Source organism: Engraulis encrasicolus, chromosome 15, assembly GCF_034702125.1.
Source record: "Engraulis encrasicolus isolate BLACKSEA-1 chromosome 15, IST_EnEncr_1.0, whole genome shotgun sequence".
In the NCBI taxonomy this organism is placed as follows: Eukaryota; Metazoa; Chordata; class Actinopteri; order Clupeiformes; family Engraulidae; genus Engraulis; species Engraulis encrasicolus.
Window position 1 is genome coordinate 4,744,910 of NC_085871.1, and position 16,935 is coordinate 4,761,844.

At 42.9% G+C, this 16,935-nt stretch overlaps 2 protein-coding genes across 4 annotated transcripts in view; both read left to right on the forward strand.

Annotated features, from left to right (window-relative positions):
- The window catches only part of mkrn1 (makorin, ring finger protein, 1), a 33,556-nt gene extending 21,275 nt beyond the window's left edge, over positions 1 to 12,281 (forward strand). The window contains exons 5-9 of one of the 3 annotated variants that reach the window (XR_010037789.1): positions 3,939 to 4,153; positions 6,670 to 6,780; positions 8,868 to 9,015; positions 10,320 to 10,404; positions 11,224 to 11,321. Coding sequence is in view for 2 of the 3 variants with exons in the window: in XM_063216848.1 (XP_063072918.1) it covers positions 3,939 to 4,153; positions 6,670 to 6,780; positions 8,868 to 9,015; positions 11,224 to 11,436 (687 nt within the window). In the remaining variant the exon portion in view is untranslated. Of the gene's footprint in view, positions 1 to 3,938; positions 4,154 to 6,669; positions 6,781 to 8,867; positions 9,016 to 10,319; positions 10,405 to 11,223 lie in introns of all 3 variants that reach the window. The other 2 variants (XM_063216849.1, XM_063216848.1) reach the window with 2 other exon arrangements.
- Positions 12,282 to 14,227: 1,946 nt separating this feature from the next.
- tmem121b (transmembrane protein 121B) lies at positions 14,228 to 16,339 on the forward strand. Its single transcript, XM_063217849.1, has one exon. It carries the CDS (start codon positions 14,586 to 14,588, stop codon positions 15,792 to 15,794), a length of 1,209 nt encoding a protein of 402 aa, XP_063073919.1. The 5' UTR covers positions 14,228 to 14,585; the 3' UTR covers positions 15,795 to 16,339.
- Positions 16,340 to 16,935: the final 596 nt, after the last annotated feature.

Below are 16,935 nucleotides of genomic sequence, written 5' to 3' on the forward strand. Positions count from 1 at the left end.
ACAAAGGAACACAGCATACAAGTGAGGCAGATGTGCGTCGACCTTCACAGGTCAGGTAGAGGCTACAAGAAGATTGCCACTCAACTGCAGCTGCCCATATCCACTGTGAGAGGAATAATTAAGAAGTTCAAAACAACTGGAACAGTGGTAAACAAGCCTGGACGAGGACCCAAGTTTATTTTGCCACCACGCACAGTGAGGAGGATGGTAAGAGAAATCAAAAGATCTCCAAAGCTCACTGTTACAGAATTACACCAAATGGTAGCATCCTGGGGTCACAAAGTCTCCAAATCAACCATCAGGCGCTGTCTACACGCCAACAAGCTGTTTGGGAGGCATGCACGGAGAAAACCTTTCCTCACTCACAATCATAAACGCAAGCGTCTGGAGTTGGCCAAGCGGTATTGGGGCTTCAACTGGGACCGTGTGCTTTGGTCAGATGAGACCAAGATTGAGCTTTTTGGCAACAAACACTCTAAGTGGGTCTGGCGTACCACGAAAGATGCGCATGCTGAAAAGCACCTCATACCCACTGTGAAGTATGGGGGTGGGTCAGTGATGCTGTGGGGCTGTTTCGCTTCCAAAGGCCCTGGGAACCTTGTTAGGGTGCATGGCATCATGAATGCTTTGAAATACCAGGACATTTTAAATCAAAATCTGTTGCCCTCTGCCCGAAAGCTGAAGCTGGGTCGTCACTGGGTCTTTCAGCAAGACAATGACCCTAAACATATGGCCAAATCTACACAGAAATGGTTCACCAGACACAAAATCAAGCTCCTCCCATGGCCATATCAGTCCCCTGACCTCAACCCCATTGAGAACCTGTGGGGTGAGCTGAAGAGGAGAGTACAGAGGAGAGGACCCAGGTCTCTGGATGATTTAGAGAGATTCTGCAAAGAGGAATGGCTGAAGATCCCTCTTTCTGTCTTTTCCCATCTTGTGAAACATTATAGGAGAAGATTAGGTGCTGTTTTGTTGGCAAAAGGGGGTTGTACAAAATATTAACACCAGGGGTGCTAATAATTGTGACACACATTATTTGATGTCAAATAATTATTTCTTTATGTGGGATTTTTTCCCCACTGAATAAATGCACTTGTCTTGAAGGTTGGATTTTTCTCTTTTTTTCCATTAAGGTCCCATATTATTTAGAAAAAAAATAAAATAATTGGAAGCTAAAAAACACATCTCAACGAGGGGTGCCAATAATTGTGGAGGGCACTGTATATTTTTAAAATTGGCGTTTATGCCTCTCTCCATAATATGCCAGTGATATATGCTTGTGATGCACAGGATGTGTGTGACATCATTGAAATGTGCCAAAAATGTCCCATAGTAGTTCTAGTAGTAGCAGCAGCAACAATATTGGAGTAGACGGTTACTTTATTTATCCTGAAGGAAGTTAAGGTGTGTGAAGTAGCATACTATGTGCATAAATATTAAATGTATACACATTGAAACAAATGTCATTCATGTGCACATACTCTATAGGTTTATAAAGGACCTGAATTTTAAGATTAAATTGTATTCAACTATTGTCATTACAGTGGTATACTGTACAGAAACGCATTTTAGCATCTAATCAGAACTACTAGGAGTTGAAGTGCAATATATACCGTACAGACTAAATACCATATATGTGCAAGTATGCTGTATTTTTTTTATTCAAATTATTACAGGGCCTGGTATTTTTAAACCTGTATTTAAGCATGTGCAGAATATTACACAGATAAATGATGGAGAGCAATAGTTGCTGTATGCAGCCAGGGATGGGTTATGATTCCATGGGCCCCTGGACCAGACAACAAGAACCACAGTCTTGCATACTGGTATTGCAAGACCTCTTGTGTTCTTAAAACCGCTATCAAATGGAAAGTTTTGTAGTACCACACCCTATGCACACATTCACCTAGTGTTAACCCCCATACCGCTGTTTGTTTTTCACTGGAGTGACTGTTTGACCAGCCCCATGGGAAAGTGAAAGGTGGAACGCCTTGCAATAGGAGCTTTGTTGTATGAATTCTACTAAGCCCTATGTACTTTTAGCATAAACATTCTGCATGGATCTATTTATGTTAGTTGTGCACATGAAGTTAAACTGATTGAAAAAGGCCCATGCAGCCCCTCCCTCATTTGTTTGAAATTTAAGTTGGTTCAAAGAAGGGCAATTTTACAGTGCTGCCCAAGAATGAAAAAAGAAGCAATATCGAGAGAGAGAGAAAAAGAGACTGCAAGATGAACTGTGTTTGACAAGCCTCTCCTTGATTGGAACGCAATGTGTCTGACATCTTTCAAAGCCAGCTGGCAACTCTGTCAGCTTAATGGCTTTCACTGTGGCCGGTGAAGGGCTAGGGAGTTCAGCCTGGACCTCTGTCAAGTGGGAGCATTTTAACATCCCACCTACTTGTCTCCTCCATTACATAAAAAAAGAAATCCTCTTCATTTGTGAGCCAGAGCATAGAGCAAGCGGGCGAGTGTGTGAGTGTATTTTTGGAATGGCAGGCAGGAACTAATCGGCGTGCTATTTTGGCCCCGTCTTCACAGTCAGAGCCAAGAGCTTCAAGTCGGCCATGATTGACAACTAGCCACACAAGTCCCAGTGGCAAGATCAGACAACATTTTATTGCGTGTTGGGGACCAAAGTCAGTGTCTCATGTGTTTTGGCTTATTTCACAGACATTTGTCGTTTGACGATGGGATATGACACTATGCGAATATCTTTCAAGTCTCACGGGATGGGTTTTGGTGCCTACTGCGGTAAAATGAACCAAAGTACCAAGAAAAGGGCAGAAGTGATGATCATTTTTAAGCTCTTGCCGACTGTGCTCAATTGGCCAAATCCTAGTTTTTTCATACATCAAGTTAATCACAGAGGTTAATGAAGCAGATGAATTTTAGTAACTCAAATAAAAAAAATAATAAATGACCGCTGTAAGGCAAACAGAAATGGCTTTTGTTTTTGAAGCATTTGACTGTTAAATGGGCTTATTATTGCTTTTCTAATCGAAACTTGTTTTTGCCCTCTTTAATGTGAGAAGCTGATTGAAATAAAGCAGTTTGAGTTGTTCACTTCACTTGTATCAACCGTTGTTGGGAATTTGGTTAGCATGCTGCATGAAATGACTTGTACCCAAATTCATTAGATGCAAATTCACAAGTGTCACTCATGCTTTACAAACTCTAGTCTAGCACATACAGCAAGTGTTATTTGAATGTGAGGTGTGTGGAACTTGTATTTTGCAGATGGGCGGCTGAATGTTTTAGTGGTGTGAATATGGCTTTGTATCACATATGCTCAGATGGTCATTTATCTGTATAATATTGTGATTATTAAAAAAGAAGGGAAAAAAAGCAACATACTAACTTTACTTACTAACTCCCATTCCCAATGTTTTTCAAATAAATGGTAAAAGGACGTAAGCCGGTGTGTCCAGGAGCATGACAAAAGCTCTCCTCTATAGGTCTGCTTCGAGACACACGGCAATATGATAGAAGTCTGTTTCTGAAGGCGACCCTGTTATATTCTCCATTCTCCTCTCCCCTCTCTTCTTCTCTCCTGACCTGCTTAGAGGCGGACAAGAACACAACTAAAGTCTGTTTTTTGAGGATGACCCTGTTATATTGTATTGTCCTCAACAGGCCTCTATCGAGGCACATAAGAAAAGGATGAACTCCCTTTTGCCATGCAACACAGCAAGGACAAGAAAATGTGATGAAAGTCAGTTTTTGAAGATGACCCTGTTGTACTGGCCTCTCCCCTCCCTTTTCCTCTCCTCCATAGGCCTGCATCAAGGCACACCAGAAGGACATGGAAGTTTTGTTTGTCACCCTGCACAGCAAGGACAAGCGAAAGTGATCCGTTGAGATCTTTTGAGAATGAGAATGAAGTTCGTTTTTGAAGATGACCCTGTTACATTGTCCTCTCCCCTCTTCCACAGGCCTGCATCGAGGCGCACGAGAAGGACATGGAGCTGTCGTTCGCCATCCAGCGCAGCAAGGACATGATGTGCGGCGTGTGCATGGAAGTGGTGTTTGAGAAGTCCAACCCCAGCGAGCGGCGCTTTGGCATCCTGTCCAACTGCAGCCACTGCTACTGCCTCAAGTGCATCCGCAAGTGGCGCAGCGCCAAGCAGTTCGAGAGCAAGATCATCAAGTAAGACACGTGCTGTGTGTCTCTGTGTGTGCGTGTGTGTCTCTGTGCGTGTGTCTCTGTTTGTGTGTGTGTCTCTGTGCGTGTGTCGCTAGATATAAATACATATTTCTCAAAGCACCATGAAAGCCATTTAAACTCAATTTTCATGAATATATTTTAAAAATCGAATTTTAAAACATCAGGGAAGTTGGATATTGGCTAACTGATATTTCTGTCACAAGTTAAAGCACTGCTTTCAAAGATATTAACACAGGGCTCCCACTGGTGCTTGAATTCCTTGAAAATGCTTGAATTTCAATTAAGTGTTTTCAAGGTTGTGAAAGTGCTTGAATGTTTGGTGAAGTGCTTGAAAAAGCTTGAAATTTGTCAAGTTAAACTCGATTTCAGGTACATCAAGGTGCTGGAAAACTGAAAATTTGGTGCTTGAAGGTGCTTGAAAAGTGCTTGAATTTGGTCATGAAAAAGGTGTGGGAACCCTGTAACAGAGAACAACACTTCATTTTTAACTAATTTTGAAAACTGATATATAGCGTTTTGGAAAAGCTCTCTTCATATGCAGTATAATGAAAGCAGGCTTTCATTGTATTCAGAGATGTGAGAAAGGTTTTGAGAACATCCAGTATAATACCTGGCTGGCATTTTAAGCAGCGTGAATTGTTTTACTGCTGAATGGGCCACAGGAGAACAAACAAGCAAACAAACACACACAGGTGTTTGCTTGAAAACAAATTGTTTCATGTGTTGCTAGTATACCCAGGAAGGCACTGAATTTTAAGAGGCAAATTACGTAAGCTTAAGTAAGGTCCTTTTTAAGGGATTACGAGGTTGTGTTTGCCGCGCATGTTTACTTAGAGGGCACATAAATAGTGTGTTATGAGGTTCAAGAATAGTAACAGTATATTTATATTTCATTAATTAAAGTAAGTACTGTTTGCTTAAAGGCTGTAGGCGCTGTGTGGACATTCTTTCGTGTAAAGTGCATGCCTTCAGTGAATGTTAAGTGAGGAATCAGTGGGGTAGAAAGAAAAAAAATAATTATTGAAAAAAAACTCATAATAAATTGCCCACTTTGTGCTCCACTGTAATTTACCTCAAATGTAATCACCATGTCATGACTATAACAGCCTTGAAATGAGTTTTGACTAGGCTCGGATATGTACTATCGGTCTATGGCACCTTATTCAAAATGACTTTTGCATGAAGTTATGCTGGCATTTTTGTGTCATGAGAACAGGAGAGAGGGACTATCAAAGGCCTGCCGTAGTCTGAGCCCTATTGCGCACATTCTGCTTGAGACAACAGGGATTCAGTCTCCTTTGCCAACAGATCCTTTATTTTGAGTCTGCCTCTCCGTCTGAATCTTCTGTCAATAAAAGATTATACCGCCCACACACCCACAATGATTTCTTATCAGCAAAACGTCCGGAGGTGTTACAAGGATTGGAATACAGAGTAATGCAAACAAGCAAGGCATTTTGTCTTATTGTCATGAGCAGTGCAGAACACATTTTGCTTTCATCTTCAGAACAATAGTTTTGTGTGTGGAGGGTAAGAAACAGAAATATATAGGAATACAGTAGTCTTTCTTTCTTTTGCCTCTGCTCTCTTTCTTTCTTTCTTTCTTTCTTTCTTTCTTTCTTTCTTTCTTTCTTTCTCTCTCACTCACTCACTCACTCACTCACTCACTCACTCACTCACTCACTCACTCACTCACTCTCTCACTCTCTCTCTCACTCTCTCTCTCTCTCTCTCTCTCTCTCTCTCTCTCTCTCTCTCTCTCTCTCTCTCTCTCTCTCTCTCTCTCTCTCTCTCTCAAACTGAAAAGAAAACTTGGACAGGCATGGGCCTGTGTGCCCTTGCGCACAGCCGCACGTGTGCTTGCGTGCGTGTTTGTATGCCCGCCCATGCGTGTGTGTATGCGCGTGCCCGTACGTGCGTGTGTGTTTTGTGCGCGCCACCTGCACTGCACTGCACAGAAGCTGTCCTGACCCACACACAGGAAGTGAGCTGTGGGGGCTGACGGAAGACAAAAAACGCCACACAGAGGTGGCCATGGCCGCGTGGTGGATGCTCTTCTGCCCTGAATGACTCACAGTGTCGGCAGTCATGTTGCCAGCCCACTCTGCTCTAGTCTACTGTATGCTGACACTGACAGGCTGGCAGAGGAAACAAGACCCCAGTGAGGGTGTCAGTGGAATTGGAACATTTGTCAGTATTTTGCCATGTACTGTACAGTTCCATTTAAAACTCCAAGATTTATTTTACTTATTTTATTTTTTGTTTATTTTTGTACATCACCAGCCTGAGCAAGGATAAGAGTAGAACTGACAACTGTCTATGCTTCACAGCAGCATGACTGGTTCAACTGGATAGACATTTTTGGCATTTCTGTGTCTAGAAAACTGAAATGTACACGGCAGTGAATTGATGTGTGTGTGTGTGTGTGTCTTTCTCCCCCTCTATTTGACTTACACTTTCTTTCGCTTTCTCTCTCTGTGTCTCGTTCCTCCACACAGGTCCTGCCCAGAATGTCGAATCACGTCCAACTTCGTCATCCCGAGCGAGTACTGGGTGGAGGACAAGGAGGAGAAACAGAAGCTCATTCAGATGTACAAGGACGGCATGGGGTACGGCACCGCTTACAGCACAGCATACAACACTGCTTGTAGCACAGCTTACAGCACAGCATACAACACTGCTTGTAGCACAGCTTACAGCACAGCATACAACACTGCTTGTAGCACAGCTTACAGCACAGCATACAACACTGCTTGTAGCACAGCTTACAGCACAGCATACAACACTGCTTGTAACGCAGCTTACAGCACAGCATACAACACTGCTTGTAGCACAGCTTACAGCACAGCATACAACACTGCTTGTAGCACAGCTTACAGCACAGCATACAACACTGCTTGTAGCGCAGCTTACAGCACAGCATACAACACTGCTTGTAACACAGCTTACAGCACAGCATACAACACTGCTTGTAGCGCAGCTTACAGCACAGCATACAACACTGCTTGTAGCGCAGCTTACAGCACAGCATACAACACTGCTTGTAGCACCGCTTACAGCACAGCATACAACACTGCTTGTAACGCAGCTTACAGCACAGCATACAACACTGCTTGTAGCACAGCATACAGCACAGCATACAACACTGCTTGTAACGCAGCTTACAGCACAGCATACAACACTGCTTGTAGCACAGCATACAACACAGCATACAACACTGCTTGTAGCACAGCATACAACACAGCATACAACACTGCTTGTAGCACCGCTTACAGCACAGCTGCTCTGGCAGCAGTTCATACACACTCTTGTGTGGTGTAGAAGTGCAATGAACTACACAGTGGTAAACATTACAGCACAGAAAAACACTGTGCGGTTGCTTGCACTTCTACACCACACATCACATCACAGCACAGCACAACATTCACCCCACAACATAGACACTCAAGCACACTCCTGCCCACCACTGTGCAGTAATGTACTGTAATTAACCGCACAGTGGCAAACAGCACAGCACAACACCCCACCACACAGCCCAAGAATGGCATGAGCTGCTGCCAGGGACGCCTTAAAGTGACACTGTCCCATTTTTGGAAATACGCTTATTTTACACCTCTCCCTGAGTTAAATTGTGTTGAGTTAACTCAAGGACTTAACTTAAGTTGTACCTTTCTCCTGTACTTCCTGCTGTTCTCTGATGATGTATGGCAGTGCAAATTTGACCTCCCAGCTAGCTACAGGAGAAAGGTTCAATTTGAATCCTATGCTTCCCTCTTAATTGAGAAATAAGTATGTTGACTTCTTTCTGTTGACTGGGTTGGGTGTTGGCAAAAAACCTTTTAGCTAATTGGGGTCACAATACCATAGATGAGTAAAGAGTCCTGATGTGATATCTTGTGATGGAATATAGTGAACACTCTCCTTCCCCTGGTTTAAATGTTTCATTTAGTTACTGCGCTTAGCCTATATTGAACACACCCCTTTAGTTACTGCACTTACCTTGTCACCCGTTTTTGTGCAACCTCGCCTCACCAAAAAGCAGGACTATCAAGCATTTAGCCCATGGGTTGCCAACCTTTTCTAACTTGAAATTTTCACAATTTCCACCTCTGATCCAATAAACAGTGAAACTCAAATAGTCAACAGCAACACGCACACGCGCCCGCCCGCACACACTCCCAATTTGAGAGTCACTGCCCTAGCCATTAACTTGATTACTTTATCAAGTTTCCACCACTTGTGGCACCTTGGTTAAGTGTTTCCCTGTGGAGCAGGAGGTGATTTATTGTTGTGCAGTGACTGATTTGGCCACCGCTTGAGATTGAAAATAGCTGGCACTGTCAAATGACTTGTTTGCCTAAGGTGTCATATGATATTTATACCCTTATATTTCTTTATTTCTGGCTTGCCTGCTCACTCACACACTCCTTCTTTCTGTCTCACTATCAACCAGATTCAAAATCAAGTGGTCCTTTATTGGTATCACTATGCAAGCATAGGGCAACATTGCCAGCAATACAGAAATACCAAAGCCATGGTGATCTTGTCTCTCCCTGCCTCTCTCCCTCGCTCTCTCTCAGCTTACTGGGGCGATTGATTATTTAAGACAAATGGTACGTTTTTTGTGTCTATATGTTCTGTGACAGATCATGACGACGTTTGGTCTTTCTTTCTTTTATGTTTGTCCCCCTATCAGGACTAAAGCGTGTCGGTACTTTGACGAGGGTCGTGGCACGTGTCCGTTTGGGGCGAACTGCTTCTACAAGCACGCGTTCCCCGACGGCCGGCTGGAGGAGGCTCAGCCCCAGCAGCGGCGCCAGAACAACTCCAACGGACGCAACCGGGTAAGATCACCACTGCACAGCAGAGCACCACAGAACCCAGAACCAGACATTAGAACTAGGCTCACTACGTTGCGGAAAGGTGCACTGTGTAATGTAGTTTAGTTCCAGAATTCATGCTGCGCCTTCAAAAATGTTAGCTTTTTCACAAATACTTACCACCACCATGAAATTCAAAGTATTCGTTATAACAGGGAAAATTGCACTATTCATACATGAAAAGGGGGGAGCTTCCCCATGTCTACCATTTTGAATTTCCAGAAATAGATTTTTTTAGCTGCAAACCTTACTCAACACAATTTTAATGAAATACCTACTTTGGCCACGACCCTACACAGTACACCTTTTTAAAGCAATATCGCACATCAGCTCATTCTACACCTCCCCTTGGGTTAAATAATTGAGTTGATGGATGTATGCTTCATTGACGTTCACTATGTCTTAAAGTCATATCAAATTTTCACGTTTCTTTTGTGTTAGACATGTGGAAGTTTTGATCTTTTTCTTGACATGTTTCGACGGTGAAACTTCCATCTTCATTAGAGGGTCACATGGATGTTGTAGCATGACCCTCTGATGAAGACGGAAGTGTCACAGTCGAAACATGTCAGGTAAAAGAAGAAAACTTTTACCTGTCTGAAACATTAGAAACTTGAAGATGGTTTAATAATTGTGGTTTATCTTTCTCCTGTACTGCTTAACATTCTCTTAGTCTGTTGATGTTACTTCTACTTCCAAGCAAGCAGTTGTCATTGAATCCCATGGTACCAGATAGCTGCTACATAACCAATAGAGTAGAGTTGAATGAGCTTAACATTCCCTACTTTGCCACCATTTTTGGAAATATGCTCATTTTACACCTCCCTGCCAATTAAATAATTGAGTACCCCTCCCCTGATCTTCTAGCCATTCTGTGATTCTGGTGATATTACTTTGTCCATCTTAGCATGTGTCATTGCACAGAATAGGACCAGTCAGTGCCATTCAGTTTTTGGTACTATCTAGTTCAATGATGCATGCTAATCAAACTCAATCAAACTCAAGAGGAGGTGTAAAATGACAATATTTCTAAAAATGATGGACTGTTCCTTATAAAAATTCAGTGTGTACAATTCGAGTGTGAATCTGCCTGTCCTGCCCTCAAACACTTATCATTATCTTATTTTAGTGTAGAGTCCGGAACTGATTTATTTTACTGTAGTTTATTTTATTTTATTCTATGATTTATTATTTTAACTTCTGGATAGACCTGTTTTGTGGAACTTAACTGTTTGTTTTTTTATTACTTTTTTATTTGTTTTTCTCAGAGCAGCAGTGTGATCTGCTAGTCACTGAGTTGTTGGAAATAGTTATTCGTCACATGTTCACTGTAAATGAATGCAGCAGATGAAGGTGAGTTCTAACCGGTCATTAGTGGACAGACACCGATGCCTCTCAGGTAGCTGGCCATTTGAAATGAAATGAGTGAATGAATCTTTATTCTCCACAAGTGTGGAGACTTGTGTTCAGTTTCACCATGTAAAAGACACATAAGACAGGTGAGCCATTACACATTTAAGACGCTCCATTTCATGTAAAAAATAAATAAATAATCAGGAATACCTCTCCAATAAGTAGATGAATAAATAAGTTAAATCTAACGATATAAAATGTAAAAAAAAAAAAAAAAAATCAATCCTGCACATGGATCCCTGTCCTATTATATTATATTATTTTATTTTATTAAATTACACTTGGCTGACACTTATCCAAAGCGACGTATTTATTTACAGGGTATTGGTTACAGTCCCAGGAGAGATGTGGGGCTAGGTCAAGGGCACTTCAGCCATGGATGGGGGTTTAGGGAGGGGAAAGGGTGGGATTTGAACCTGCAACCCTCTGATTTACAGTCTAACTTCCTAACCATTAGACCACGGCTCTATTTCGCTCGATTTACATGATGCTTCACTGATCGATCTAAAGAAGTGGAGACAATGATTGCATCACAAATGAACGTTTTTGGTTTCATTTTTATGGTGACGTTCAATGAACACAAATTGGAATGTAAATTAAACAAATCTGCTCTGAGGAAAGACCAGGGTTGGAGTTTGGGTTGTGAATATCCAAATAAAGGTGTACTATACTCCTTTTGTGTGCAGTATTGGTTGGCCACCAGTTCATTTGTCCTCCTTCTCGCCTCTCCTTGTTGTTCTGCACGCCCCCCCTCCGTAGAGCTCTCGGCGAACGCCGCTGTGGGACCTGTTTGAGGAGCGGGAGAGCAGCGACTCGTTTGACAACGAGGACGAGGAGCTGGTGACGTTCGAGCTGAGCGAGATGCTCCTGATGCTCCTGGCGGCCGGCACGGACGACGAGGGCACCGACTCGGAGGACGAGTGGGACTTGTTTCACGAGGAGCTGGACGATTACTACGAGCTCTACCTATAGCCCCCCCGCCCCCAAAAGCCCAACACCCAACATCCCAGCGGTGGGCAACCTGGATTCATTAGTTACATCCAATCCAGTTCCACATATTTCCAAATGACCTGGTTTTACCTGTCGTATTCCACCACGTGATTGTCCAATTTATCAATCTCATTGTTGAATGGGACAGGTAAAATTGGGTTATTTGGAATATGTGGCACTGGATTATGAAGTAATGAATCTGGTTTGCCCATCACTCCCCAACACCACCCCCAAACATCCATCCACCCACCATTCTCCAAACCGTACCCCATCCTCCCCCATGCCCTCCCCTCCTCTCATGCCACCACCATCACTATAATTATTGCTTTCATCCTTCTCACCCTGAACTTTGTAGACCTTTAGAGTGGACTGTCTCGTGAGTGTGTCAGACAGTAGCTTCTTTTTCCCTTGTGTATGGCAGTGCCTTCACGGCAGGCCATTAGTACGTGGTGATGATGATGATAATGATGATGATGAATTCAAATCTTCAGGAGTGATATGGAACTACAATAACACGGTGGAGGAATATGGGGGAAGAACACAAACAAAAACATGAAACATTAACAAGACACAAAGACAAATAGACTGAATACTGAATACAGGTCGGTGCACTTGTGCTAAAAAAAACATTTTCTGAGAAAACAAGCTCTCCATTCTGTGAGTCTCTCCTTGTCCCGTTTATGTGGAAATGAAATACAAAAGCAACAACAGAAAAACTTCATAAAAAAACAAACAAAAAAAACAAAACAAAAACAAAAAACAAAAGTGATCCTTTTGAACAACTTTCACTAATAAACCTTGAGTGGGTTTGTTTGTAATATCATCAATGTAAGTGTTTATTTGTCTTTTCTTTTCTTTTTTTATTAAAAAGAGAAACAGACTTTTTCCGACTCGTAGAGAATACAGGCGCTCTGCTCTGCTTTCCTCTGCGTGACTTCACTGTATCGGGTGGCGTACGTGGTTATACTGCATTACTCCTCTGGTCATGCACTGACTGTTGGCCGGACAGTGGCACTAAGCTTCCTGATGGTCAAATTGCACAAATGCACTCTTAAAGAAAAGTAAAGAAGAAAATAATAGCTGGATAGTTTATGGAGACTGGTCAAGTCATTGAACGATATAATATCCTAATACCCTTATCCTTCCTCCCCCCACCTCTAAACCCTTGCCAATCTGTCACATCCATTTTCTTCCCTCCCCTTTTCTTATGGACCCCTCCACACACACACACACACACACACACACACACACACACACACACACACACACACACACACACTTCTTAATTACCCACACCCCCTCCTTCTCAGCTTTCAACTTTCCTTTCCCCTTCTCTTATGAATTGACCCTTCACCCCTCTCTCCAAGATATGTCTCCCCCGTCCCCCATCCCGTTTCAAGTCCAGTCCAGCCCTCAGGTACACCTGTGGTAGCAAGTCCCTCCTCCTAACTAACTAAAAGCTAGGTTAAAAAAATGCTTTGTGATTTGGACTCCACTCCGAAGACTTAAAATGCATTAAAGGATGAAGCCGAATGTTTTATCAGATCAACTGTCTATTTACTGTAGGTTCCTTGTTTTTGTTTTTCTGCTTCAGAAACTATTGCATATTAAGACCGGCTGGCGGATGCCAATCCACAAATACCCAATTGTTTTTCAGTTCTTGTTGAACTTGGTTGAAATGCATATGTTTATATTGAAATGTGCTTGTTTTCTATGGTCCAGACACCATCAAACATAACTTGAAAATAAAGTTTATTATCAAACTACAGAACAGCTGCCTAGATTGTTTTTGCTGCGTATTGTCTATTCGTGGCTCTGTTGTATTGGCCTAATAAAAACATTCACAGTGCACTTGCCAAAATCTATCAAGAAACTGGTTAGTACACCAGGTTAGTAGTAGTAAACCGAGTTAACCTTGAGGTTGTCGTAAATAATCTAAGAAATGTCTGAAGTTTTCATTGTTATCTAAACCAAATCATACAGTAAGTCAAATGTTGTTGAGCAAGATACTGTTGAGAGGGAGCAGTACCTAGTAGACATTGGGGGTATTGGTCCATTTCATTTTTTATTGCTAAGGGGGTTGTTGACAGCCTTATGATGTCAAGGGGGCGTAGGGAGGCTTAGGAGGAAAAGTCAAGGGGACGTTTGTTCCAAAAAGTTTGAGAACCACTGACTTCAACCATGTTCTTGGAATATGCTTGTTCCAGATGTTGGCAAAAATACATTTAGACTACAAATGGTTAAACTGAACGAGTTTTTCTGTACAGGGATTGGCTTAGCCTTATTGGATTTATCTGCTGTCACTTCATACAAGAACAATTTTGTTTCATGTTGAGGGTTTTATTCAGTAGGCCTATTTTGAGTTTAGAAAGAGTTAACTGCTATAGGCCTACACCTGTCCAATTACATTTTTCCTTTGGAAGACAAACTTTGATGATGATGGTGATGATGACTAGGCTAGTCCAATTATGTTGATTGGGCACATCTTGACAGTCTACTCCTCAGCCCTGGCTGAAGCCAATGAATCACCCATTACATAACATCCATATTTATACAGCTCTCAGGTTTGAGTTTGTTTATCTCCTGCTCGCTTGAGAGAGAGGGGAGACTAGAGTGTGACATGGGAAGGAGGAGGAAAAAAACTGTGCTGAAGGACGCTGTTGTCGGGCAGAATACACAATGCGCATGACCGCAACATCCAGACAATTTCTCTCTTGTCTCCGAAGTACAAGAGTTTACAAATTATGCAGTTATGTAGCGGACCTACGCAAGACACTCCCACGCCAGAGATGTTTTTGAGGTGAACGACAGAACTTCATAAAATGTGGATATGGGGGTTTAACAATGATACAGTGACGACAATTCCGTTTTAATCATCAAAATCTCAACTATGTAAACTAGTAGAAAATAGAAGCATTTGCGCACAGAAATCGTCAAAACGATGATATGTGGGGAAGCTGTCTAATTTTTTTTCCCAACCGTGTGCCATTCGCTTGAGGCCAGACATGCATTCCATTCCATGAAGATCCGAATCCATGACGGGATTCGAGCAGCCCTACCTCGCTCCTTAAAGCATATTTCACAAGGAGTGAAGGAAAGAGAAGGAGAGAAAGGGTGAACGCGGGACTACAATGATCGGAGAAATTATCCAAGCCAATCCCGAGGCAAACTATCCCCGACCTAACGCGGCGATCTGCCCGGACTCCCCCATCTGCTCTGCACCGGATAACGGGCAACCGTTATTCGCCAGGAGCGCATCGTCCAGGAGAGACACCCAGACCTCCAGCGGCAGTGCCAACCCAGAGGAGAGCAGCACCCAGCCCTTAGTCTCGTCTGCTTCTGCCTCTGCCTCAGCCGCTGCCTACATGATGACATCGGGGGAATTCATGCAGACTTCACCGCTGTATGTCCACAAATCAAAGAGAAATGCGTTCTACAAAATGATGTGCTTCGCCTTGCTTGTCGTGCAAGGTGGCATCCTGGATGTGTACCTGATCGCCTTCACCGATCTCTACTGGTGCTCCTGGATTGCCACCGACGTGGTGGTGGTGTCTGGCTGGGGCATCTTCTTTGTGAAAAACGCCCGGAGCAAGCGAGAGCGCGCGTGTGGCTTCCACCAAAAGAGCTCCATCTTCGGCTGCAACCTCGGGGAGTTCACCTTTGCATATCTGGCCTGGCTCATTTACGCGATTGCGTGCACGCCCAAAGTGATACTTGTTTTGGAGACATCCATCCTGGAGAACATAGCGATCAAAGTGCCGTTCGGTATCGATGGCTTTAAAGTAATCATGCTGCTGTCTGTGCCTCTGCTTTACTGCCTCATCAACGCTATCATCGAGGACCTCAATGGAGCAACGCGTTATCATTCCCAAAGTTGTTTTGTGAGTACCTGTTTGGACATTGTGGACTGTTTCGTCCTTGTGGAAGTCTTGCTCAAGTACGAGGTCCTCAACATCTACCTGCGTTATACCATCATCTCGGTGTACTTCATTGCCCTTATGGTCCCTGTGATTTGGCTTTATGAACTGACCGCCTCTGAGATGAACTGTCGCTGGGTTTGGGCGAGGTTCTTCCCCGGCATCCTTGTCAATGCACCCCTGTTGGTGGTCAGGTGTTTCCATGTCTTTGTTTACAACCTGCCTGTATCGGTGTTTATGTTCAAGAACATCTTCTTCTTGGGCTGCAAGTCAATAGAGCTGCTGGAGCAGTGCTTTGCAATGAAAGGTGCCCGGAGGTATGCCAGCGGAAGCAACCAGGCCCAGTTTTCGCACTGTGTTTCTGAGAACGACATGTGCCCACATGGGTATGTCAACACACTTGCTGTCAATACGCAGTCCTAGATGAGGGCGCCTGACAGTCAAAAATATTGATCGTGGCAACATTGGACTTCACACACGGGATAGCCTACCGAGGCACCAGAGCAGGTGTTTAATTTCAGCCTATCCAAACGCCCAGGGTTTCCAACAGGTGCTAAAACCAAAACATTCGTCTACCATAATATGCATTCCAACACCTGTCAGTGACTGGACTTTTTTTCGGATGCCTTTTACAAGAATTAGGCCTACTATCCTCGTTGACCAGTGGTTGTAATAGTGATTTGTGAATTGCAGTGATTTGCACTTGTAATTTGTGGGGCACTTTAAGGGTGAGAAAAAGGGAAAAAAATATTGATCAAGTATTACGCAGGTGCAATATGGATTATGTGGTGTTCAGTAAGACATGTCCGAAATCTTTTTTTGATGTAAAGTGGTGTTTTATACTAATGTCACATAAATGTGGTGGATTTTTTCAAACCAGGGCAACCAGTTTTCTAACGTTAACTCTGAGACCACATTATCATTTGGTACAATTAGATGTATAAACTTCCTCGTATAGAAAGTATTTTGACCTACAGTTAGGGCCATAAATATTTGGACATCTGCACAATTTTCGTCTTTTTGGTGCTGTATACCATCCCAATGGATTTGAAATGAAACAAACGATATGTACATTAACAGCAGACTTTCAGCTTTCATATGGGGGTGTTTGCGTCCAAATCGAGTGAACTGTGAAGGAATTATGACATTTTCTATCAGTGCCACCCCATTTTTAAGGGACCAAAAGTAATTGGACAGTCTAGTATTTATACATCAAACTTTCAATTTTTAATTATTTGGTTGCAAATACTTTCCAGTCGGTTACAGCCTATAATTTGCAATCCATAGACATCAATAGACACTTGGTTTTATCTCTGGTGATGCTATGGTGAGCTCTCTATTGCAACAGTCTTCAGTTCCTGCTTATTCTTAGGGTATTTTCCCTTCAGTTTTGCCTCCAGCAAGTGAAATGCTTGCTCAACCGTACTCAGGTGAGGTGATTGACTGGGCCATTGAATAATATTCCACTTTTTTGGGGTAGAAATGGCTTAGTGGCTTTCAGATGAAGCTTTGGGTCATTGTCCATCTGCACTGTGAAGCATTGTCCAATCAGTTCAGAACCATT